Genomic DNA, 23,511 nt, shown 5'->3' with positions numbered 1-23,511 from the left:
AAAAGATATGTTCCAAATATTACAAAGTCTGAGCAGCTGAATGAACAGTTGAATGATCAGATAACAGTTCTTGACACGCAGTACATATACATACATGCATACATAGACTACACAGAGAAATTCCTTGCACTATTAGATCATACGATTCTCCCTCCAGGTAGTCTTTGATGGCATTCTATTGATTTTTACTGTCCATCTGGAGAAAGGCAGGCCTTGTCACCTCCCCACAGAATAACCCACGATGGCTCGATGTACCACGCTGGACCAATGTCCCTTACAAACTTCCACTTTATGTCCTCTTGGCGCTCCTGATAAAAATAGAGAATACATACGTATTGGGGGGTATATGTGTCCACTAAAAAGTATTTACCTCATTCTACATACAAATATATTTATGAACCACAAAAATCAATCAATATCTAGAGAAATGCTCTCACCATACCTCCAGGTAAGTACATATGTACGCAGGTAAGTACATATGTGTGAGAGGGATGAAGTGTGTGTGTCTGAGTGGGTGAGATGAGTGTTATGTGTGTGGGGGCAGGGTATAAAAAAATTGCACATTGATTCAGAATTCATTTTATGTCATAAGACTTGTGCACTATCTATCTATCTATCTATCTATCTATCTATCTATCTATATATCTATCTATCTATCTATCTATCTATCTATCCACACATGTATGTATATATGTATGTATTTGTGTGTGTGTGTACAGGTTTATATATCCTGGTGGGGACTTAATCCTGAATACACACAGACTCATGGGGACTCGTGTCACGGTGGGACCTCAATTGAGGTCCCCATGGGTACAAAAGCTTATAAATCATACAGAATGAGTATTTTTGAGAAAGTAAAAATGGAGAAAGTTTCCTTTGAGGGGTAGGTTTAGGTGTAGGGCGATAGAAAATACGTTTGTACAGTATAAAAACCATTAGGCCTATGGAGAGTCCCTACAAGGATAGCTGACCAGACTCCGTGTGTGTGTGTGTGTGTGTGTGTGTACGCGTATGTATGTATGTATGTATGTATGTATGCATGTATGTATGTATACACACACACACACACACACACACACACGAATACATACATATATACATACATTCAAAACATACTAAGCATGCCGAACTGTTGTTTATGCACATGCACACAAACGACGCACACATTCTTAAAGTTGTCAACGTTTTAAGTCTTGGTAAGGACCAAATATATTTTTTTACTTAAAGACACGGCAAACAACAGCTTATTTTTTAGCGGTTGGCAAACAATACGAATTATCTTCTTATCAATGCTTCTTCCTGTTTCAAAATGAATGACAATGTGACGTATTTTGACATGGGCGTGGTTTGTGACGTCACACTTGGATGTGGGCCGGTTTGGATGTCCACCGCATGCTGCAGCGAGACGCTCCTCTGTTTAAAGAGGCATTTAGGAGGGCGTGGACAAGTCTTAACTTTTATAAAGAATATCTCTTTGGGTTTGAGACTTTAGTCTTTGCAACTTTAGGGATCTTATCTATGCAGCTTGTAACGCTCCAAAGAGAAAGGAACATTTGAAATTGCATCATATGACCCCTTTAAGCATACTGCCTTTTATGGTTGGGGGTGAGCAGCATGTAGAATTCTAAAGTTAGTGAAGAACTTGTAGAAGAATTTGTAGTTTATACTTGCTTACATTGAAAAGTAAATGCAATAAAATGGCTGTTTTGATTAAAAACTAATCGCCAGCCAGGTTTGTTTGCACCATGGTTTGTAGTTACTGATAAACTTTTGCAACAAGTTCCAAATATTTCATTAGTTACTGAAAAGCTCAAGACCTGAGCTCTTGGCTGTATCAGTGCTCCGCCCCTAGCAGTCACAGTGAAAGTCCCCGTCTGTTGAAGGGGTTGCCAGATATTCAGATTGTTACTGCGTCTTCATTTAAACGTAATGTTCCTGAATACGGGAAAATAAATTACGTTTATTATTGTAAACCTCATGAATAAAACCTGCAGTTTTCTGGTCTTCAAGTATCTTTTACAGTCCGAAAATGTAAAAGAAATAAGAATTCTCACATTACACGAGCACTGGTGAATGAGAGGACTTTTATAAAATTATTTTTACAAGACCATGAAGGTGCTTTCATATAATTTATTTGTGTTATATCGACCGAAGCCTTATTATTAGTTTCCTGTTGTCTCACTGTTACCTATTGTCTCATTGTAATAATTTGCTGTTGCGTTATCATGAATATCTGGCAACCCGTAAAGCGATCCACGAACAACGCGGTAGTAGGAAGTGGTGAGGAGAGAACAAGCAGTGCGCGGGCGGTTAAAGGGGAATGCACTATATTTTAATATCCGTCAGAGTATATCGTCTTTGATAGCACACTTCCATTTATCACTGCTGTAAGTATTGTTGTGGTTATTTCAGAATTAAAGGTGATATATATTATCCAGTCTAACTGTTCCAATGTCAATCTGCTTATCCGCAAGGCCAGTCTATTAACGTTAGATTCATCCAATATGATTCAAATCACTGTTCAGATGTCAGTCTTATGAAAACTGGTCTGATGTTTTTGTAGCGTTAAGATAACTTGTTCAGATGTGTTGAATGACTAGTGCCTGGAAGTGACCTCATGATCTAAAATAATTTTACTAGTAAAATCATCAATTAAATATAAGTAAAGATTAATTGCGCATCAAGTACATAAACATAACCTCAACATCCTATTGTTTAATTTTTAGTAATGATGGGATAGTCAAAAGATGGGATGACTGGTTAAATGTTGGCAGTTTTCCAAACTGAATAAAGGGAAAGTTCACAAGAAAAGTATTTTTCTCCTTTACTTTTCATTATGGAAGGACCAGCATTCGGTTACCCACATTCTTCAGAATCTTTTTTTATGTTCAACAGAAGAAAGAAACTAAACTTGAGGTTGGGTAAATAATTATATTATAATATAAATAATAATAATGATATTTTTTGGAGTGAACTATCCCTTTAATCCAAGCCACATTTCATTTGAATGTTAGACTGATAAGCTTGACTATGAAATATGATATCTTAAACAGTAAGACAGTTGTTATACTTTGTTATTGGTGTAAACAGAAAGATGTCACCAGATGAATTAGTCTACCTAGGCATCCTTGCTGCATCAATACCTGTAGGATTCCTCTTCCGCTACCTAAGTAAGTCTGACCGTGTTATTCTTCACATTAATGTGTGAAAAATAGGGTGAATATAGGGGAAGCGGGATAATTTGTCATTGACATTGACAATATTTTTAGAATGGCTCATCCCATCACAACGTTGTTTTGTGACAAAAAGTACAGAATATTAAATAAATACTACAGCTTGAAATCTCACCTCAAACACACATAGAATCCACCTAAAACACCCCATATATCACAGTTTTTACTGGCAAATTATTTATTATTATTATTATTATAGTAAATGGGTCAAACCGTAAATTTATGTTGGTCAAATAAAAATACAAAATTGATCGCCCCTCATTAAAATTAATTTAATGGCTTTCCCAGTGTACCAGTGATACTTCATCACTGTATGAATTCTTAATGCTGATTGGAATAATGAAATAATAATGAAAGGATGATTAAGCTTAAGTGTCCCTGTATTCACCCTAAAATAAAGAACAATTAATGTCAGCATGAAATGAAAATTCACCCTATCTCTTTTAAATGCATGTTCTAAACCTTCTTGTAAATGATTCATCCATGTATATGTTTGATTTAAAAAAACGTTTTTGACCTCGTAATTTTTTTAATCAAAATGTCATAACTGGATCTTCCAGTGACGTATGCAGGACAAGCTCACATTCATCTTTCTATATTGATAAGTGTAATGCCCACGTCTCAAAATCCAATCTACAACCGATGCATGGAACCAAGTTTCCACACTAATTTATTTATTTTTAGATAATCCATTACTCTCAGATGTATGTCACAACAGAGACATATTCAGAATCGTGACTTTAAATAACAGCCCTTGATCATTTTCCTGTGTATTATTTCCCAGGTCCTCCAGTCAAGCAGGGGGCAGCATTGCTGTTAGGTTTGATCATCGCCATAGCAACCTGTGGGCTCCACACTCTACACTCTCTATTTACAGTGTTAGGAACATGGCTGATTATAAAGATCAACTGGCGGTTAGTATGATATCTGGACTTTTACATTGGATTTGGCGTGAATCCTCTGTAACTTTGTGCCTTCTGCCTTGTTTTTTTATTTAGAAGTGCCCCTGCTCTGTCTTTGGGTTGGACGTTTCTGTACCTCCTCTTTTTCCGTCTGGTCACCTGGTTTGGCCTCCCTCAGCCAACACCTTTTGCCAATGCCATTCAACTACTTTTAACATTGAAGGTAAAATACAATAAAATTAGACACTTTATCCATGTTTTAAACTCTTGATATATATTTAATGAGTTTTGTTTTGAATACACAGATGGTCAGTTTAGCCAATGAGATACAAAGTTATCACTTGGAGAAGAAAAAGGAAGTGAGCGCCTTCACCAAATCCCCAGTGGTGGGAGGACTTTCCCATGAGCCTTCACTTTATGGCATTATATCATACAGCTACTGCTATGTGGGCATAATGACAGGTATTTTGCAACATTTTTGTGTTGATTTGAATATGTGGGAATGCTTTTGAGTCTATTCAGATGTTCTATACTGTTTGTTTTGCATGTATGCTAACATGTCTCTCTCTGTTTTTCTCTGCTACTAGTTCAGTAATGTGTGAGTGCAGTTTATTTTTATAACTGATTATGTTTATTATTGCTCCTCTTTTGTCATGATTTGTCCTCCCAAACCGTGGCTCATTTTTCATTCCAATATTCCATTTGATTCCATACCTTTACTCCATTCTATCCCAATATTGTGTGTTATCGTTGCACATCTACTTCATGTCTTCATTGATAACTCTTACCATTGTCTTCTTACGTTCCTTCATTTTCCATTCCTTCTCCCACCCACTCTTGCCGGTGTTCTGCAGGTCCCTTCTTCCGTTATCAGATGTATGCAGACTGGTTGCAGCAGTCTAATCCCCTGTCATTGCCGGGTAAAGAGCCCTGCCTGCAGAGGCTGAAGATGGTGCCCGTTTACGGAGCTCTCTTCATAGCCGTCAACTCTGTCTTTCCCTTGTCCTATGTCCGTACTGATGAATTCCTGGAGCACAACTATTTTTACAGGTTAATTTTTCTGGATTAAAAGACCATTCCAAGTCTAAAAGTAAATGCCAAAGGAGATGTTAAAATTAAATCATACTTTATCACAATTTTATCATATTATTTTATCATAAACATCATATTGAGAATCATAGTGGTATTATATTTCAGGGTTTTCTACATGGTGGCAATATTCTTTGTATTCCGGATGCGTTTCTACTCCGCGTGGTGTGGGGCAGAGGCTGGCTGCATCAGCGCAGGTCTAGGCTGTTACCCCCAGGGGGCGCTGTCCAAACCTGGAGGAGGGCCAACAGTGAAATATAGGTATAGGGTGATTAACATTATTACCGGATAGAGTTATAATGTGCTTTTACAGTTAGACTGTAACTTGTAAATATGATGATTTTCAAAGTCCACCTACAGATATATCTATACCAGGAAATAACAGTGTACATTCTTTGAAAGGATACAATGGAACTTTAATTACCCAAGAAGAGAAATTTACATTTTACAGTAATGGAGCAGGATCCAATAAAACACAGTATTGGAGGACAGCAGGGTCACAGTTATGTAGTTTGAAATGGCACAGAAAAGTATAACTAAATATATATTTGCTCTACCATGAAAGGAAAACTTGAAATCGCATCATATGACCCCTTTAAAAGTTTAGGGATTTTGTAAATGTTTTTGCAAGAACTTTTATGCTCACCAAGGCTGCATTTATTTGTTAAAAAATACAGTAAAAACAGTGGTAATGTGCAGTATTAATGAAATGATAAATAGCTTTTCTAATTATATATTTTAAAATGTAATTTATTCCTTTGATGGAAATCTGAATTTTCAAAAGTCTTTGCTCCAGTCTTCAGTGTCACACGATCCTTCAGGAATCATTCAAATACGATGATTTGGTGCTCAAAAATTATTATTATTATTATCAGAGTTGCAAACAGTTGTGCTGGTTATAAATATGTATTAATAAATGTTTATTTATTTGCTCTAAATATCATATGTAATATATAAAATTGTTGCCAACACAGTAATAAAAATTCATTTAAAAAATACTGAAAACCAAAATTAGTCATTTAATGAATGGCATAAAATATGGATATTCATTTTGAGAACTGCTGAAGATTGCATTTAAATTATTAAAGGTATTGTTATTGAATGTGTTTTGAAAGATTAACTTTTAGTTAAGTGGCAGCGGTAATCTAAATCTGTAAAAACAAGGGAAATGAGCATGCACATAGTCGCAAGTCGGACAATACAAATAAATTTAAATTAATCTCTTAATATCATCAGTAACTGATATGGTACCAATATATTGTGCATCCCTAGTGTAAACGGTAATCACAATAAAAGAAAATGTCCAAATTTCTTAAGCGTTTATCTACAAGATACTTTAGCTAGACTATCTACAGGAAATTAGAAGCTCACTTGTAGTTTGATCATGTGGTTGATAATGTTGTTTATATTTCAGTCCTGATCCAAACACGGCTGTGGAGTATGACTTTAAAACGATCCAGAACATCGACTGTTATAATACAGATTTCTGCGTAAAGGTTCGGCATGGCATGCGCTACTGGAACATGACGGTGCAGTGGTGGCTTCACCACTACATCTACCCCAATACTCCTTTCAGAGCGTATGCTCTCAGGTACAAGCATGTATATTTCAATTGCCTTTCACCTGCATTGTGCTCTTATTGACCATCACTAATCTTCAACTTTCTCTTTATTTTTGTCTCTTTTCTTACATTATGTCAGGGCTGGATGGACTATGTTAATCAGCGCTTATTGGCATGGCCTCCATGCTGGTTACTACCTCTCTTTTCTCACTATCCCATTGTGTATAGCAGCAGAATCGGCCATGGAGGCATCAGTCAGAGCCCGTCTAGGGCCGATGGGCCAGAATATCTTCGACTGGATCCACTGGTTCCTCAAGATGAGGGCTTACGACTACATGTGCATGGGATTTGTTCTCTTGAAGGCCAGCGACACCATCAACTACTGGAGCTCCATATACTTCATAATTCACATCATTGCTGTTGTTTGTATAGGAGTAGGACAAATGATGAAAGGAGGTAAAAAGAGAGAGAGAAGGGAACGAGGTGAAGGAGAGAAAGAGGATGTGGTAAGAGAGAAGGCTGAGTGAAACGAATGTGTGACATGCTGATCGTGCTGATAACCAGAGAGTTGGTATGTTTGCACAAAACCATTTCCCAACATGTACTGTAATAGCCATCAACTGCCATTAAAGTTATTGTGTTTAAAAAAAAAAACAACAACACAGACAGAAGAGTAATAGATAATAGACCCGAGGACATCAATCTTTATTTTATTAACAGTGAAAATAGCTTTCAAATAATTTCCATAATTTTAATGTTATCATTTGTTTTGTTACATATATTGAAAAGTGATTATTTTGTCTGGTGAAAAACAGTGCAACTGTATATATTCATCCTGACCAGGTCAGTATTGTTTAAATTATGATCTTGTTGCTTTAAACAATTGGAAAGGAGGTTTGTATTTGCTCATCAGTGACCTTGGGACTCAAATTAATCTCCCACACAGAGTACTTATAACTCAATCCATCCATTTACAAAAAAAAATGATGAATGTTGGACCCGTATCACTACTTTGAGCACAAATTTGTGGTGATTTACTCTCTGTAATGGTGTCTGAGGTAATACAACCTTTATAATAACAAGGTGTATGTATGGAACATAAAAAGTTAGTCTGCCTTGTTTTTCATACATTCTGATGGATGGATTGAGTATCCATTGATGGTTAATGTATGTCATGTATGTCAATATTATTATTCTACAAAGAATGTGAAAGTAGTTGGTAACTTTCTTTTTTTTTCACTTTTTCAGAAAGTAGGAGTGAATGTTTTTGCTATTTTGTTCATTCGTTCTTTAGTTTAATACCACATGATGTAAAGTGCAGCTTAAAATTATCAAGTTGCACCAATGAACATGTTTCAAAAGTAATACATTATTACTAAGATCTTTTCAAAAGAGCTCAAAAGTTTTGCTCTTACAAAATCAAATTATGATGAACAGTCCTATTTGAAAACATTCAGAATATTTTGTCCTTGTACACTGGATGGAAGCGCTGGTGTTTAGTTTATTGGTTGGTTGAGATTGTATCATGGTTCCTGTAATGTCTACCTGCTATATTGTATCTCTAATGTTTACTTTCTGGAGTATTAAACACAGAATGTGTCACTCCAATCTTTGAGGTTTTGTTTGAAAAAAAAAATCACAGTATTTTCATTAAAATCACAGTGATTTTTTTTTAATCCCAGACAAACTTCCTTCTGGTGGAATATCAGTTTGGAGACAAAATGTGTTAAACTATCATCTGATTTTTACATGTAGTGACAGTTTTCATTACTGTCTCAAACATTTTTGTGATGCATTTTGTTTGTTTTTTTTCCTACCATATTAACTCACATTCTGCTTTGACTTGCACCACCATTTCAAAGTTTGGGGATGGTAGTTTTGTTTGTCTTTTTTCATATTTTTTGCAAGAAATCTTGTATGCTTGACAAGGCTGAATTTATTTGTTCAAAAATACAGTAAAAAAAAAAATCAATTTTTTTTGGAGTTTTAAACTTTTATTTGGTAATATGTAATGTGTTATGATTCAATTTATTAATTTATTATTATTTTAGTTTTCACATGATCCTTCAGAAATTATTCTAATTTGCTGATTTTGTGCTCAAAAAATAAAATTGGTGCTCATTTCTTATTGTCAATGTTGAAAAGATCTCTGCTGCTTAATATTTTTGTGCAAATTATGAGTTTTTCAGGATTTTTTTGTAGAAAGTTCTAAATTTCAACATTTGAAATAGAAATTTATTGTAGAATTACACGTCTTTACTGTCACTTTTGATCAGTTTAATGTGTCCTTGAAGTGCTCATTTCTTTCTTTAAAAAAATCATACTGACCCCAAACTTGAACGGTAATGTTTACTAACTGTTTTTTTTTTTCGCTCTTTTTTCATCCGCGTTTTAATTAATGTTTCATAAGTTGCACTGAGAGATGGGAGTTTTTATTTTTTAATTCTCTTGTTTATTAACAGTGTGTGATGGTGATAAGATTTGATAGTCTGTTATATAAAGACTTTGGCTCATGCAACAAAAAGGTTAAGCCCGTTGTCTCCATGACAACACTTTTAACAGGCAATAAACCACAGACGCTGACCAAAGCTCATAACAAGCTAGACTTTTTTTTCAACAAATAAACTTCATTCTTCAATTATTCGTCATTATTTAAACTGTCACAACTAATTTAGTAAATCTGTTATCGGTGCACAGAGAAATAAATGCTTTTAAAATATTCACGCATGGTAACAGGATCTATCAACATTGCCTTTTAGTGTTTTGGTGGTAATAAGTACAAGGAAGTGTTTCCAAAGTTTATTTCCATAAGACTCAAAGTTCAGATGACAGAGTTCCGACACCTGTGTTCTCCGTCAGTGCGAATTCGCCCTATAGCGACAGCTGCTGTTTCTGGGTTGTGCTTTTTGTCTTTTTGTTTGTTTATGTGGAATCCATGTTGATAGTACCTGTTTTCTGATGGAGCTGAAAGAATTCAACAATCAAGTCCATCCAACTCCAGGTAAGACAGTGTGGATGTGTGTAACTAAGAGTTAATGTTATACATGTGTGGGGGGTTTATTTGCGCTGAAGTTAGCTGGCAATTATTCCCAAGTATGAGAACTTCAAATGTTTGTCTACATCTATACACTTTTTAAATTTTATTTACAGTTGAATAACTGGAAAATCATAAGCTCTTATGAGACATCATGTTGGTGACACTATATTTCACAGTTCCTTAACCGCTGTCAACTGCGTCAATAATTTGAATGTACCTTCCTGTATATTATGTTAGTATACTGTATTGAGTTTATATGTTTCTTCTTGTAACATGTACTGACAGTAACACTACAATGAAGTAATAATTAAACCTTTTGAATAATCTAAATAAATGTGATTTGCGGGAATTCTGAACATCTCTTTCCCATAAATTATAAGGTGATTCAAAATGTTTACTTTTAAAGAAATATAATTGTATAGAATGTATATTATTTTAGTATATTTACCAAAATATTATACAAATATGTTTTAAAAAAATAAATTAAATTGCTAAATACATATTTTTTTACACACACACGTGTCAATGTAAATGAATGTTATTTATCCTAGGCTTATTTAAAATACAGTAATCTACAGTACAATAAACCATATTGTTCTATTATATAATGCAGATCTAATGCAGTTAAGATCTGTATGGTCTTGTAACATTTATTACACTGAATAGTGAAAATCTAACAGAAATTATATCTGTCCTTAGTTTCACCCATTTTCAGTGTGAAGTCTAGGAGTAAAGTCTATGCTATTTTAGAAGTGTTAAGGAGAACTGACAGGGATATGTATATATAGGCCTTGGCTATGTATAGAAATGTAGTCCATAGAACATTTTCAGAGCTGATGGGAAATGCTGCGTGCCTAGAAAAGCGCTATATAAATGTAATGAATTATTTTTTTTTTTTTTTAATTATTTTGCTCCATTATGTTCTCAGTCCCAGTTTTTAACACAACCATTACTGTACTTGACTGTAATGTCTCCCAGTACAGTTAACTGTCAGTATTATTCTTTCCTTGCCATATATAATTTTAATATTCCAACTTTTGTAATTGTGATTACTTTGAAGTGCATCTGCTTTCTCTCAACACCCACAGACTACCCTAGTCCTTACAGTTCCCAGCATTCATTGAGGTTGCGGACAGTGCCAGCCCAAGACACAAGTGCGGTTCAGTGTGATTGGGCCTCCCCACCTGAAGATGCTGAAGACTCTAATGAACCTCAAAATCTCAGAGAGCTGCCGCTGCACATGAGGCTGAAGAGAGCAGTATGGTATACATGCATTATCGTATTACATACATCTACCAGTGTCAACTTTTACATTTTTACATTACCAACATTTAGCTAGGGATACACTTGAATTGAAGAAAAAACATTTTTTTTCTCTGTTCTAACTCCAGCTCCCTAAAGTCTCAGACAGAAGTATATATTGAAACGTTTCATTTTAGAAAGTTTAATCATAATATGGCTTGTTTTTGCTGTCTTCTTCCAGGCAGGTGCAACAGATGAAAGTTCCAGTTGTTTCTAACTCTTGGAACATCAAACAATCAAAGACATTTCACCGTTTCTGTGAGGTTGCCAAACACATTCTCAGCTATTTTGTTCTGTGGAAGAGGGGAATCCAAAGGATAGGAGGTGATGAAAGTATAAATTAATTAACACAAATGAGAAATACTACTCTCATTTGCACATACATGTGTTTTCCACCTAAAATGATAGGTAAATCAATTGATCATCTGAGAAAAGACACCAAGATTGAGAGAAAATTTAAGCCATCTAGTGGAGCTTGAAGACACAAGATAATTAAAATAAATAAATAAAATATAATAAAGATGTGTTTAATATTTCCTTTCCTTCATCTACTTGTTTTCTTGTAGGTCACTTTGGTGGAGGAGTCCAATCCTACTTCTTGTTCCTGAGATTTCTTGTGATTCTCAACTTCCTGTCCTCCTTGTTAATCGCAGCATTTGTCCTCATTCCCAGCATTGTGTTTCGCTCCATGAGCTTCAACTCCACCATCGCTCTCACAGTCAATCTAACCGGTAGGAACACAGTCTCTCTGGTATTCAACACAACACAACTTATCATGCTTGACTGCCTCTAATGAGAACATTCTAACTGGTTATCGGATAACAGTGTAATAGTATTCATAAAAGCAACAAGACCAGTCTGACATGTTTAGCGCTAATACCTTCACAGTCTAACTTCACAAAGGTATATTAAATTAAAAAACAATAAACCCACATAATGTCATGTCATGTTTAAAATAATTTGTTAATTTGGTTAATAATCCATTATAATAACTAATCCTTTCAATGAAAACCTTATCACTTTATAAACAGGTTGACTTGTGTTTAACTGACTAAATCGGGTCTATTCTTCCCTGTTCTTTTATGTTTTCATTACCTAATGCAAGGTTGTTTCCTGCAGTTAGTAATAATAAGGATTGCTGGGATTCTCCCTAATTTTACTAAACCTTTACTCCTAATATGATTGGATTTAGGGTAAAACACTATTAGGAAGTAACCCTCTTTGTTAAAATACTATTCACAATATACATACAAAAATAAATTTTTAAAAATAAAACCAAAATTAATAAGAAGTACATATTACATTTTAAGAAAAATGTGCTTTGAATGTCCATTTTAGTAATGTTTTTTTTTTATGTTCAGTCATATTTATTTATTTATTTAAACAGACATTGAGACATGCTTGCAGTATGATTCAAAACCTGATGCCCTGATGGTGTTTTTCACATACTTTCTGGACCTGGTCTCAGGAACGGTATGGACACACATTCAGATTTTTTAAATACATTCCTCAATACATAATCTCAGATACACTACTGTTCAAAAGTTTGGGGTTGGTAAGATAAGTGTTTGAAAAAGGTCCTTTATGCTCACAAACACAGCATTTATTTGATCAAAATACAATAAAACGGTAATATTGTGAAATATTACAATTTGAAATATTTTTTTCTATTTTAATGTTTTTTAAAATGTAATGTATTTGTGATGGCAAAGCTGAATTTTCAGCAGCCTTTACTCCAGTCTTCAGTGTCACATGATCCTTCAGAAACCATTCTATTATGCTGATTTGATGCTCAAGAAACATTTCTTATTGATACCACAGTTGAAAACAGTTGTGCTGCTTTATGTTTTTCATATTTTATTATATCTGTCATCATAATTTTTTTAAATGGCAGCTTTTCAATTTAAACCTACAACTTTTTATTTTAAACTTTGAATTCAAATAATTGAGAGACAACAAGGCAAATGGAGTGAGAATTAAAGTAAAAGTGAAGCAAAGTATGTGTTTCTTAAGGTATAATTTTGCTTATTTGCGAGCCTGAAATAATGTGAAATTTACTTATGACACACTCTGAATAAAGAAGAAATATAAAATTATCCTTGTTTATTTAGTTTATCTCAAATAATATATTTTTTGTTGTGAATAATTTCTTAATGATCTTTACTCATCACAATTATCTTTTTGTTTAGGGTTTTATGGAGTATTCATACCTGTTTTATGGATATTATAATAATTCAATGATTGAGAGTAATGGATTCTCTTACAACATCCCTCTGGCCTATCTGTTGACGGCAGCTTTCTACTTCCTCTTCTGCTTGATTTGTATGATTATTAGGTGAGTCTTGTCAGCTTTGTCAGGTTTTTCTACCAACATTGAAAACACATTGCTGAAGTATTAAGTTAACATCTCTGATTGACCAACAGAATGGGCGGCACAGCTCGGCTTGTCATAGTGACGGCTGGAGGAGCAGTAGGGGGTTACAGTATGCTGGTGTTTACAGGATGGGATCATGGTCTCCAAGGAGACCGTGCAACAAAACTTAAACAAAACAATCTTCGCCACAGATTACAGGTCTGTGTATTGCAAACAATAATTGTCTTCAGGTATTTTATATGAAAATACAGTGAGTAATTATGTTGGGGAAACTTAGAAATATTGAAAGCTTTTGGAAAAGAAATCTTTAAAGGAATAGTTCACCCAAAAAAAAAAAAAAAAAAAACTTACTAAATTTTGCTAACCCCCCAGCCATCAGAGATATACATGAGTTTGTTTCTTCATCAGAACAGATTTGGAGAAATTTAGCATTACATCACTTGCTCACCAATGGATCCTCTGCTGTGAATGGATGCCATCAGAGTTCAAACAGCTGATGAAAACATCACATTAATCTATAATTAATCCACATGACTCCAATCCATCATTTAACATTGCATGTTTGTAATAAACAAATCCTTTATTAAGGCATTTATTAAGATCAAACTATTGCTTACGGCTACATTATGAGTCCATTATTCATAATATTGTGTTCACCAGTGAGAAAATCGTCTGAATCAAGAGAGAAATATGTTCAGATCAAGTACCATTTACAAATGAATACAGTCCAAAACAGTTCTAAACAAATATGTCAGTGGATTTTGATGTGAGGTGATAACAGGGCTTGGAATTTTTCACTTGAGGAAGTGTTATTATGGATAATGGACTGGTATTTGGCCAGAAGCAACGGTTTTTAAAACATTTGTTTCTTACAAACACAATACATTAAATGATGGACTGGAGTTGTCCCGGTTACTTGTAAATTACTGAGATGTTTTTATCAGCTGTTTGAACTCTCAGTCTGATAGCATCCATTGGTGAGCAAGTGATATAAAGATTACATTTTCATCACATTTTCATTTTTGGGTGAACTATTCCTTTAGAAGGAACTGCTAGTGCAGTATAATGTTTATTATTTCTTTGACTTTTTTTGTTCTCTCTCTCTCTCTCTCTCGCTCTCTCTCTCTCTCTCTCACTGTGTCTGTCACACCTAGGTGGATCTAGAAGAGGAAAGGCTTAAAAAAAAGGCTGCCTCCTTAACTTTGGGCCAAACAGTGTCTCTCTACGCACTCCGTGTTTTCCTTAACCTAGTAGTCTTAATACTCATCGGTGCAACTTTCTATGGCATTGCAGAGGCAACTCAGTTCAGCCAGGTTAGCTAAATTTAAAAATGTAAAAAAAAGACCAAGAACAGTATCTACAACTAAATAATATCATTACAACGTAAGTCCCATATTGCCTTGGACCAGTAAATTCAGATTAACAAATTAGGTCTGTGTGTTTATTTTTAAGCGGAAGTTTTAAGATGATATATAAGATTATAAAATAAAGTAAAAATCAGTATTTATTAATTTAGTTGAGGTTCTGATTACCCTGTCTGGCTTTAATTTACAATAATTAATTGAATAAAATCTATTTTTCTCTCAGTCTAGGAAAACAACAGGCTTTGTGGGGCTGCTGTTGCAATACTTACCCTCTATGGTCATAACAGCAAGCAATTTTGTGGTGCCGTTGCTGTGTGACAAGATATCATTACTGGAAAAGTATTCTCCTAGTACCACTGTCATCCTGGCCTTATTGAGGTTCGATCAACGCTCACACACACACAGAATAAAGATATCAAAGAGGACATAGGGCAGATAGATGAAGAGCAGTACTTGTTTAGCCTTGGTTAGAGCCTCATCGAGAGCTCTTAACCTGCAATTTCTATTGTGACCCTCATAAATAGCTTTCAAAGTGAATAATTTCAAATGAAGCGCCATCATTTTCTCTAAATACTCACACATTGTCTGTGCATCCACTGCTCTCTTTGATTTGGTCTTTGTCATTATTCTTCTGCTTGCTGAATTTGAGTAATTCTTTGTATTGGTCATTGTAGGGCGGTTTTCCTGCGTTTGGTGAGTTTGGGTGTTTTGCTGTACACTCTATGGGAGCAGATTACCTGTAAGGGAGAAATCAACAGTGAAAACTGCACACCCTGTAATTATTATTATGACCAATATAAGGTAAACAACTAAGATATGCACTCATTCCTAAATTGGTCAGATACACTACCATGTTTGGGTTCCATAAGAGTTTTAAAATGTTTTTTAAAGAAGTCTCTTATGCTCACCAAGGCTGCATTTATTTGATATAAAAATACAGTAAAAACAGTAATATTGAAATATTTGTACAATTTAAAATAACTGTTTTCTATTTTAATATATTTTTTAAAATGTAATTTATTCCTGTGATGGCAAAGCTGAATTTTCAGCAGCCACTATTCCAGTCTTCGGTGTTACACGATCCTTCAGAAATCATTCTAATATGCTGATTTGATGCTCAATATGTGCTTAATATTTCTGTGGAAATGTAATGCATTTTTCAGGATTCTTTGATAAATAGGAAGTTCAAAAGCACAGCATTTATTTGAAATAGAAATCTTTTAAGGCATTCTAATGCATAAATAAATAAATAAAATCTTAAAAAAAAAACTTTCTGATTCCAAACTTATGAATGATATACTGAATGTTTTAGGATATATGTCTTACTGTTTAATGCCTAAATAATCTCAAAAAGGTCATTTTTTAAATTTTTATTTATTTATTTTTTACTTTCAATCTCTTTCTCTCCACCATACAGTGCTGGGAGACACGAGTTGGACAGGAAATGTATAAACTGACTCTTTTTGACTTCCTGATCACCATCGCTACACTAATCCTGGTAGAATTCCCACGCAGGTCTGATTACACATTTGTGTATTGGGTCATACGTTTCTATATTAAAAATGTAAGTCTATAACATATTTTGCCATGTTCAGGATCGTGGTTGATCATTGCTCATGTAAACTGACTCAGTGGGTGGGACGGCAGGAGTTTCTGGTTGCCCCAAATGTTCTTGCTCTAGTTTACAGTCAAACAGTGGTTTGGACTGGGGCTCTTTTCTGTCCATTGCTGCCATTCATCAACACTGTCAAATTCATCTTCTTTTATTACTGCAAAAAGGTACCATGACCACGCCTTTCTCGGACACACACATCTACATTTGCAATTGATTACAATTGCTCATTTTTTTTCTGTTTGCTTGTGTCAGATAACTCTCTTCCAGAACTGTCGACCGGCAACAAGAAACTTCCGATCCACGACCTCCAATTTGTTCTTCCTGTTGGTTCTGCTCTTCGGATGGATGTTGTCCAGTGTGGTTCTCCTTTACAGTGTGGCTAAGTGAGTGAGGCCTGTCACTTTCCATGTTGTAGCACATTGTTTTTATTGACAGAAACAGAATATTTGTGTATAATCATGTATATGTCAAGTGTTATGTAGACCTCTCTCCTTTTTTTTTTGGTAGGATCCATCCATCTTATGGCTGTGGGCCTTTCCGCTTTTACACAGCAATGTGGGAAGTTGTACCAGGAGCCGTTGAAATGCTAAGCAGCACCAATAAAGAATTCCTGTTTTATATCGGCTCCCAGAAATTCTCTATACCACTCTTCATCTTCTCCTGGTCAGTATAAACAGCCTTGGTTCAGTTCAGGATTTCTTATTGTTTCATGTACAACTTTACTCAACATGCATTGAGTCCCATATTCAATATTTATATATTTCCATAACAGTAATTTGTCTAAAAACATTGATATTCTTAGAATGAGTTAGGACTGCTTAAGAGATAATGCTGCATAAGTAATATATTGCTGCAGGATTAGGACTGATTTTACATGTATTTGATATTTAATATACAGTGTGCTCCTGTGCTATGTGAGCGCTTTAACATCTGTCCATGGGAAAAGTGTAGCACTGCTGAAATCTCAGTGTAAACTGGTAAGTTCTTAGTTATTAGCAATCCAATTCACAGACTAGAATGGTTATGCATATTTAAATTGTGTAATTATATAATATAATAATATTTTATTACAATAAATGTCCGTTGTATACCTTTTAAGCACAGAAAAAAGTGTTTGTGGTTTGAATATTATAGAAATATCACAAAAAAAAAAGGTAAAATAATATAACATTTATAATAAGGGGTGTGATCACCTACTTAAACTAAGACTTTCTTGTCTCCAATTTATCCTCTGACTGGAACCATTATTAATCTGTCCTTTAATCCGTATTTATCTGGGTGTAACAGGAACAGCGTGACAAGCAGTTCCTGGTTAGACAAATTGAAGAGCTAAATGCCGCAATGCAGAAGTTACAAGGTGAACCACAGCAGCCCCAGAGAAAGACTGAGCCCTTCTACCACGCAGCAACACAGTGGAATCAACATAACAATTATGCATTTGATCCCCATGAAGACCCAAAACCATATTAAAACTCTGTTGATAAAGTGCAGTTTATACTAGAATTCTGAAAACTGCACTCCGTTATTTTACAGAAATACAACCAATGATATTTTCACTACCGTTCAAAAATGTGGGGTCAGTAAGAGATTTTTTTTTAAGGAGATTAATACTTTTATTCAGTAAGGATGCATAAATTTGATTAAAAGTGACAGTAAAGACATTTATAATGTTACAAAAGATTTCTATTTCAGTGTTCTCTATTTATCAAAGAATCCTGAAAAAAAAAATGAAAGAAATGTTTCTTGCACACCAAATCAGCATATCAGAATGATTTCTGAAGGATCATGTGACACTGAAGACTGGAATAATGGCTGCTGAAAATTCAGCTTTGTCATCACAGGAATATATTTCATTTTAAAATGTTAAAATAGTAAATGGTTGTTTTAAATTGTAATAATATTTTTTACATATTATGTTTTTTACTGTATGTTTGATCAAATTAATGCAGCCTTGGTGAGCATAACAGTATTCTTTCAACAACAACAAAAAACACAAACAGCTGACCCAAATCTTTGAACAGACAGTACTGTATACATGTTCATATGTGTGTGTGTTCATTTATCAAATATATGCATGTTCATGTACCTATTAAATACTTTGCGATTTTTGCCACTCAAAACTTAAGTGATGCATAATGTACTCTATGTACAGTATCTCAGGCTTTATTATGCTGCAGCTACTTAAGCATAAAGTAATATTTATTTAAGTCTTTGTTAACCATTAAAACATAACACAAAAAGCTAAAAGACCATTACAACGGATTTTGTTGTGCATTCTTTAAAGCATTTTCAAAGAGGAATAATTAAAATACACTATCAGTATAAATTGCTGAGCGTTATGATATATTCAAGTATTACATAAATTCAGAAAATTGTTTCCCCGGCAAACAAAAGGCTGTCGTTGAAGGTTTTAGCCGCGCCCTCATGTGGTAGCCTACATGTAGAACATGACTATTCACTACGTCACAAACGTTTTACGTGTGACGTAGTCACGCCACGGCAACTTCCGGTATTTGTAAAGCTCTTTTTCTGTACCATCGAGTTGGCATTTTTTTCGAAAGCTGTTTACATGTGTTTTGTTGTGAATATTCAGTATGGATGAAACGGATCTAACTTAGGGATTCATTGGCGAGTTTGAATTTCCTTGCGTAGTAAGTCGACGAGTCTGTTTGTTTTGAGCCATAAACTAAACTGTTGCCTCATTTATTGGATCTTGTATGTGGTCTGACGAACTTGCTACGAGACTAGAACTACATTTGACTGTTTCACTGCTCTCTTAAGTATTACATAATGAACATTTTGCCCAAAAAGAGCTGGCATGTGCGCAATAAGGACAATATTGCGCGCGTGCGCCGCGACGAGGCTCAAGCAGCACAGGAACAACGCGAGATTCAGCAGCGAGTGGAACGCGCAGAGCAAGAGGTAACCATAGCAACCCAGCATCCTTCCATTGTTTCTAGGGTCATTTACTATATTCTCATCCCCTCCTGAACTCAGTGACCCCGACATGACGTATCGAATTTGACCTCACAGCATTACTTTAAAATAAATAAAATGTGTATTTTGTCTTTGTTTGCATGCCATGTGTCATAAATATAATGCATGCTTAAAATTTGGTATTCTGTCTACGTTGCTATCTAATTTTTACCTTATGGTTTGAAGTTTGAGCTGAATGTTGATTTCTGATCTATCCGTCTATCCCATGATCCCTCAGGCTCGAACCGAGTATTTGAGAAAGAAAGCTCAAGCAGCCCTTCAGCAGACAGGGAAAGGAACAGAGGATGGAGAGACGGCAGAGACAAGTCGAGGAGCCCAAGAGATAGAACACTTAAATCTGTTTCCTCTAGAGGACTCATCTGAAAAGAAAGGAAATGCAGAATACCTCAAAGAGAAGAAGGAAGAGACGGTGTGACAAAAAGACACAAAAACACATCCTTACCCACAATTTTAAGATTTGACGTTATTCTTTTTTTATACTGCACATAGATGGCTTAAAATGGTAATTTTAAAGGTGTTTTTGTGATATTTTGTTTTAGGAGAAGCAGGAACGTGCTATTGGTCTTTTAGTGTCTTTAGGTCCAGCTCCTGGAACAGAAGCGACTCCCTGGTATATGAAATGTGGAAAAGAAAAGGAAGAAGATAGAGACAAGAAAGAGAAAGGCAAAAACAAGCCAAGAAGCATAACTGAAGAGGAGAAAGAAAAGAAAGACAGGAAGCTAAAAGACAGTTTGGATCCTCTTAAAGAAATGAAGAAAGCACTGGCAGTGAAGGACGGGAAGGAGAAAAAGCATAAGAAGAAGGAGAAGAAAGACAGAGGAGAGAAGAGGAGTGGAGAGAGGTGTGAAATACATTTTCTATTTCTGTCAATACCAATAAAGCCTCTTGCCTGGCTACACAGCAATTTAGTCTTACTTCAGATGTCAGTACATGCACTGAGTGGTTTCTTGAAAGTGAAAATGTGACCATGAGTATTTGCAATCAGTAAGAATTTGATATATTGATGTTTGTGTGCTACTTTTCTAAAGTTTGGGGTTGGTAAAATGTTTTAATGTTTTTGAAAGAATTCTCTTGTGCTCACCAAAGCCAAAAATATAGTAAAATAATTTTTATATATATATTTCAAATAGTAATTTATTACTATTATGGCAAAGTTGAATTTTCAGCAGCCATTACACCAGCCTTCAGTGTCACATTATTCTTCAGAAACCATTCTAATATGCTGATTTTATGCTTAAGAACGTTTCTTGCTGGCGCCAATATCCTCTTGGGCAGTGCGCCTACATATAGCGCTGTTGCGCTTTGGGCGTCCTGAGTTCGAGTCCCGGCTCGCGGACCTTTCCTGATCCCCTCCACCTCTCTCTCTCCCACTTTGTTTCCTGTCTACATACTGTCCTATCATTATAAAGGCAGAAATGCCAAAAAATAAATATTAAAAAAAAGAAAAATTTCTTCTTATTATCAATGTTGAAAACAGTTGTGCTGCTTAATATTTTTGTGGAAACTATCATACACTTTTTGCAGGATTAGTTGAAGAATCAAAAGAACAGCATTTATTTGAAATAGAAATGTTTTGTAACAATATGAATGTCTTTACTTTCACTTGTGTTGAATTTAATGCATTCTTGCCGAGTAAAACTATAATTTTTTTTATCAAAACCAAAAATCTTACTGATCCAAATCTTTTGAACAGTAGTATGTATGCATTTATAATTGGTATGTTTTTGCCTTCAAATATCTTCCTGATGTCATGTTTAAATAACTTGAGTTTCAGTTTTGTAATGTTTAAGTTTTGTTGTGTAATGCAGTATAGAATTACAAACAAATGCAAAAGTATTATATAAATTACACTCCCTTGCAAACAAGTTCAAATATGCATGAATAGATGCCTACTGCAATAGTAACTTGTTGTGTTCGTTTGTCAACCTTTTCATCCTAAAATTATTTATTTTCCTATCATGACAGTTCAGTTGAGAGATTACGGGCTGAACGACTGCAGAGAGAAACGGAGGAGAGGAAAAGGACACAGGCTTTACTGGATCAGAGGAGCGGAGGCGGGAAAGAAAAAGAGCGAGAGATGGGGGATAGAGACAGACCATACAACAGTGCCTACTTTCCTGAATTGGCACGGAAAAGGCAAAGGAGAGACCGAGATCAGTATGGCTTTTATTAGCTTACAAAGGCATTGATTCAATAAGTCTAGAAATTGCAGAACTGTTTTGTGGTCGGACAAGAAATTAGCCACGTGCAAAGTGTGAAGACCATTTAAAATGACTGATTACTACCTAAAAGCCATCGATCTGGCCTCAGCAACACTTTTATTGGCGTCAGATGTCTTGGAAGAAATGGTCAGACAAGAAATCCTCCTTTTGTTTGTGCTCACAGCACAGGAGTGATTAAGGTGTTATAAAAATGTCATCTTATGATTTGTAGGATATGAAGGTTTTCCTGAACAATTCTAAGGCATCAGCATTCAAACGTGGAGAAGCCATTATTCTGAGACTAAGAACATTTTCTGTTTGCTGCTGAAATTGGAGTCCATAAAATATTTTGTTCCTCTCTTGTGTAAAGACTTCATTATATTATATTTGTGAAAAAGTGCTATAGTAGTCTCTTCAAACAGTTGTACAGAAACACATGGAAATGTCACAGAATATGTGTGGAGGCTCTAAGTTCAGTGCAGAAAAGAAGTACAGACTATTTTGCAGAATATACATTTTTGTGCAATTATATGTATCAGTCACATATTGTGGAAATGCCATCTAAAGCTGCCAGTAGAAATACTTATGTCATTTATCGCTATTCTTTATCCTTTGTGGTTCATATTATAAAGTGCAATTATGAATTTTGTGAATGAATTAATATGCACTGTTTTCACTCCAAGCAAATATGTTTTTGTGGGACACAAAAAAAGAATAAGAACGACTGCTTGGAGGATGAGATTATAAAAGTAGTTGGTATTTAAGGAATTAAATGGTATTTAAAGGCACCTTTAACCTTTCTGGTGAAAATATTGGCCTTTTCCAGATACAGACAGAGATGTGCATGTCATGAACTTGAAGGCTTCAATGGCGCGCTCCGTGCACCTGTCCTCCCAAACGGATCATGTCACCGCTCCGTGGAGGTGGTCCGATTTAGGGGGATTTTGATGCAGTGATACCCAAAGCAAAGACACGGGGGCGTTGACGTTCTCTCCAGTCTCATAAACAAACGCTTTTGTTGGCCGGCAGCAGGTACCTGAGCGAAAGGCATGGCGTAATCGTTCGATTGCGAAGCAACGTCTATCTACGAAAATCGCCGCGAGGCGCGCGCCGGTCCACAGAGATTAGCGCAAACTCGGTCGAGTCTGACGTAGAGGGGCTTCTTGGAAGAAAACATTGCTGGGCCACTCACATGATACTGACACTATATAGGATTGGATATAGAACCAATAGAATGACTTCACTGGTATTTTCTGCCAGTTTTCGACCGATGGGACGCGATGAGCACGAAATAGTAACAGCGCGCTGGTGAGGATGCGGATCGCGGGATTAGGCTGACACAAAAGAGCGTTCACACCGTGTTTAATTGCGGATTAAAGGAGGGCATCAGCCTTGCACAACAAGGAGACGCTTCTTTATTATCGGGGAGCCAGACGCGCGGCGGGGAACGTTGACAGCGTCGCTCGGATGGTGGTGCCGTGGACCGCGCGACTATGTCACTGCAGTGCTGGGTGATTGTTCTGGTGGGGCTAATGTCGTACTTCAACCCGGAGAGAGCACTGGGAGCCCCGCAGAAGGAAGGTGAGCGTGTCGTTCAGATGATGTTATTGATGCGCTCGAGGGGGGAGGAGGCGATGAGACGCTGTATGAATAAGCAAAATGTGACAGTCTGATGAGAAAATTGTATATTTCTTGGCAGGGGTGACTCTTATTTCATAATTAATATCTATTATACCTACGTTTAATATTATGTGTCGTTATATTGAGCCCAGGCATCCTGCGCTGATGATAATAAAGGTGTCTGGCTGGTACGCATGTATGATTCTTCATTGTGGG

At 35.6% G+C, this 23,511-nt stretch overlaps 4 protein-coding genes across 6 annotated transcripts in view; all 4 read left to right on the top strand.

The window, feature by feature from the left end:
- The first annotated feature begins 2,270 nt into the window (after positions 1-2,270).
- Positions 2,271-8,727, top strand: LOC107700769 (lysophospholipid acyltransferase 7). Its single transcript, XM_016502573.1, has 9 exons — positions 2,271-2,387; positions 3,091-3,170; positions 4,018-4,147; positions 4,232-4,358; positions 4,441-4,597; positions 4,990-5,185; positions 5,333-5,485; positions 6,639-6,815; positions 6,925-8,727. Exons 2-9 carry the CDS (start codon positions 3,095-3,097, stop codon positions 7,310-7,312), a joined length of 1,404 nt encoding a protein of 467 aa, XP_016358059.1. The 5' UTR covers positions 2,271-2,387; positions 3,091-3,094; the 3' UTR covers positions 7,313-8,727.
- A 965-nt stretch (positions 8,728-9,692) lies between these two features.
- On the top strand, positions 9,693-18,013 carry LOC107700770 (transmembrane channel-like protein 7). The gene is made up of 16 exons (XM_016502574.1): positions 9,693-9,786; positions 10,911-11,085; positions 11,306-11,448; positions 11,691-11,855; positions 12,512-12,597; positions 13,314-13,459; positions 13,549-13,696; positions 14,653-14,811; positions 15,086-15,240; positions 15,537-15,663; positions 16,280-16,377; positions 16,458-16,641; positions 16,730-16,860; positions 16,985-17,140; positions 17,376-17,454; positions 17,765-18,013. Exons 1-16 carry the CDS (start codon positions 9,744-9,746, stop codon positions 17,945-17,947), a joined length of 2,178 nt encoding a protein of 725 aa, XP_016358060.1. The 5' UTR covers positions 9,693-9,743; the 3' UTR covers positions 17,948-18,013.
- A 952-nt stretch (positions 18,014-18,965) lies between these two features.
- LOC107700768 (leukocyte receptor cluster member 1-like) lies at positions 18,966-21,975 on the top strand. The gene is made up of 4 exons (XM_016502572.1): positions 18,966-19,399; positions 19,692-19,883; positions 20,014-20,315; positions 21,440-21,975. Exons 1-4 carry the CDS (start codon positions 19,268-19,270, stop codon positions 21,645-21,647), a joined length of 834 nt encoding a protein of 277 aa, XP_016358058.1. The 5' UTR covers positions 18,966-19,267; the 3' UTR covers positions 21,648-21,975.
- A 534-nt stretch (positions 21,976-22,509) lies between these two features.
- The window catches only part of LOC107700767 (uncharacterized), a 15,804-nt gene continuing 14,802 nt past the window's right edge, over positions 22,510-23,511 (top strand). For 2 of the 3 annotated variants that reach the window (XM_016502570.1, XM_016502567.1), the window contains exon 1: positions 22,511-23,256. In XM_016502570.1, coding sequence (XP_016358056.1) covers positions 23,169-23,256 — 88 coding nt within the window. In that variant the 5' untranslated portion in view covers positions 22,511-23,168. Of the gene's footprint in view, positions 23,257-23,511 lie in introns of all 3 variants that reach the window. The other variant, XM_016502571.1, reaches the window with a different exon arrangement.

This window comes from Sinocyclocheilus anshuiensis, unplaced genomic scaffold (assembly GCF_001515605.1).
Source record: "Sinocyclocheilus anshuiensis isolate Anshui unplaced genomic scaffold, SAMN03320099.WGS_v1.1 scaffold782, whole genome shotgun sequence".
In the NCBI taxonomy this organism is placed as follows: domain Eukaryota; kingdom Metazoa; phylum Chordata; class Actinopteri; order Cypriniformes; family Cyprinidae; genus Sinocyclocheilus; species Sinocyclocheilus anshuiensis.
The sequence above is the reverse complement of the archived record's forward strand: the minus strand, read 5'-3'. Positions and strand labels throughout refer to the sequence as shown.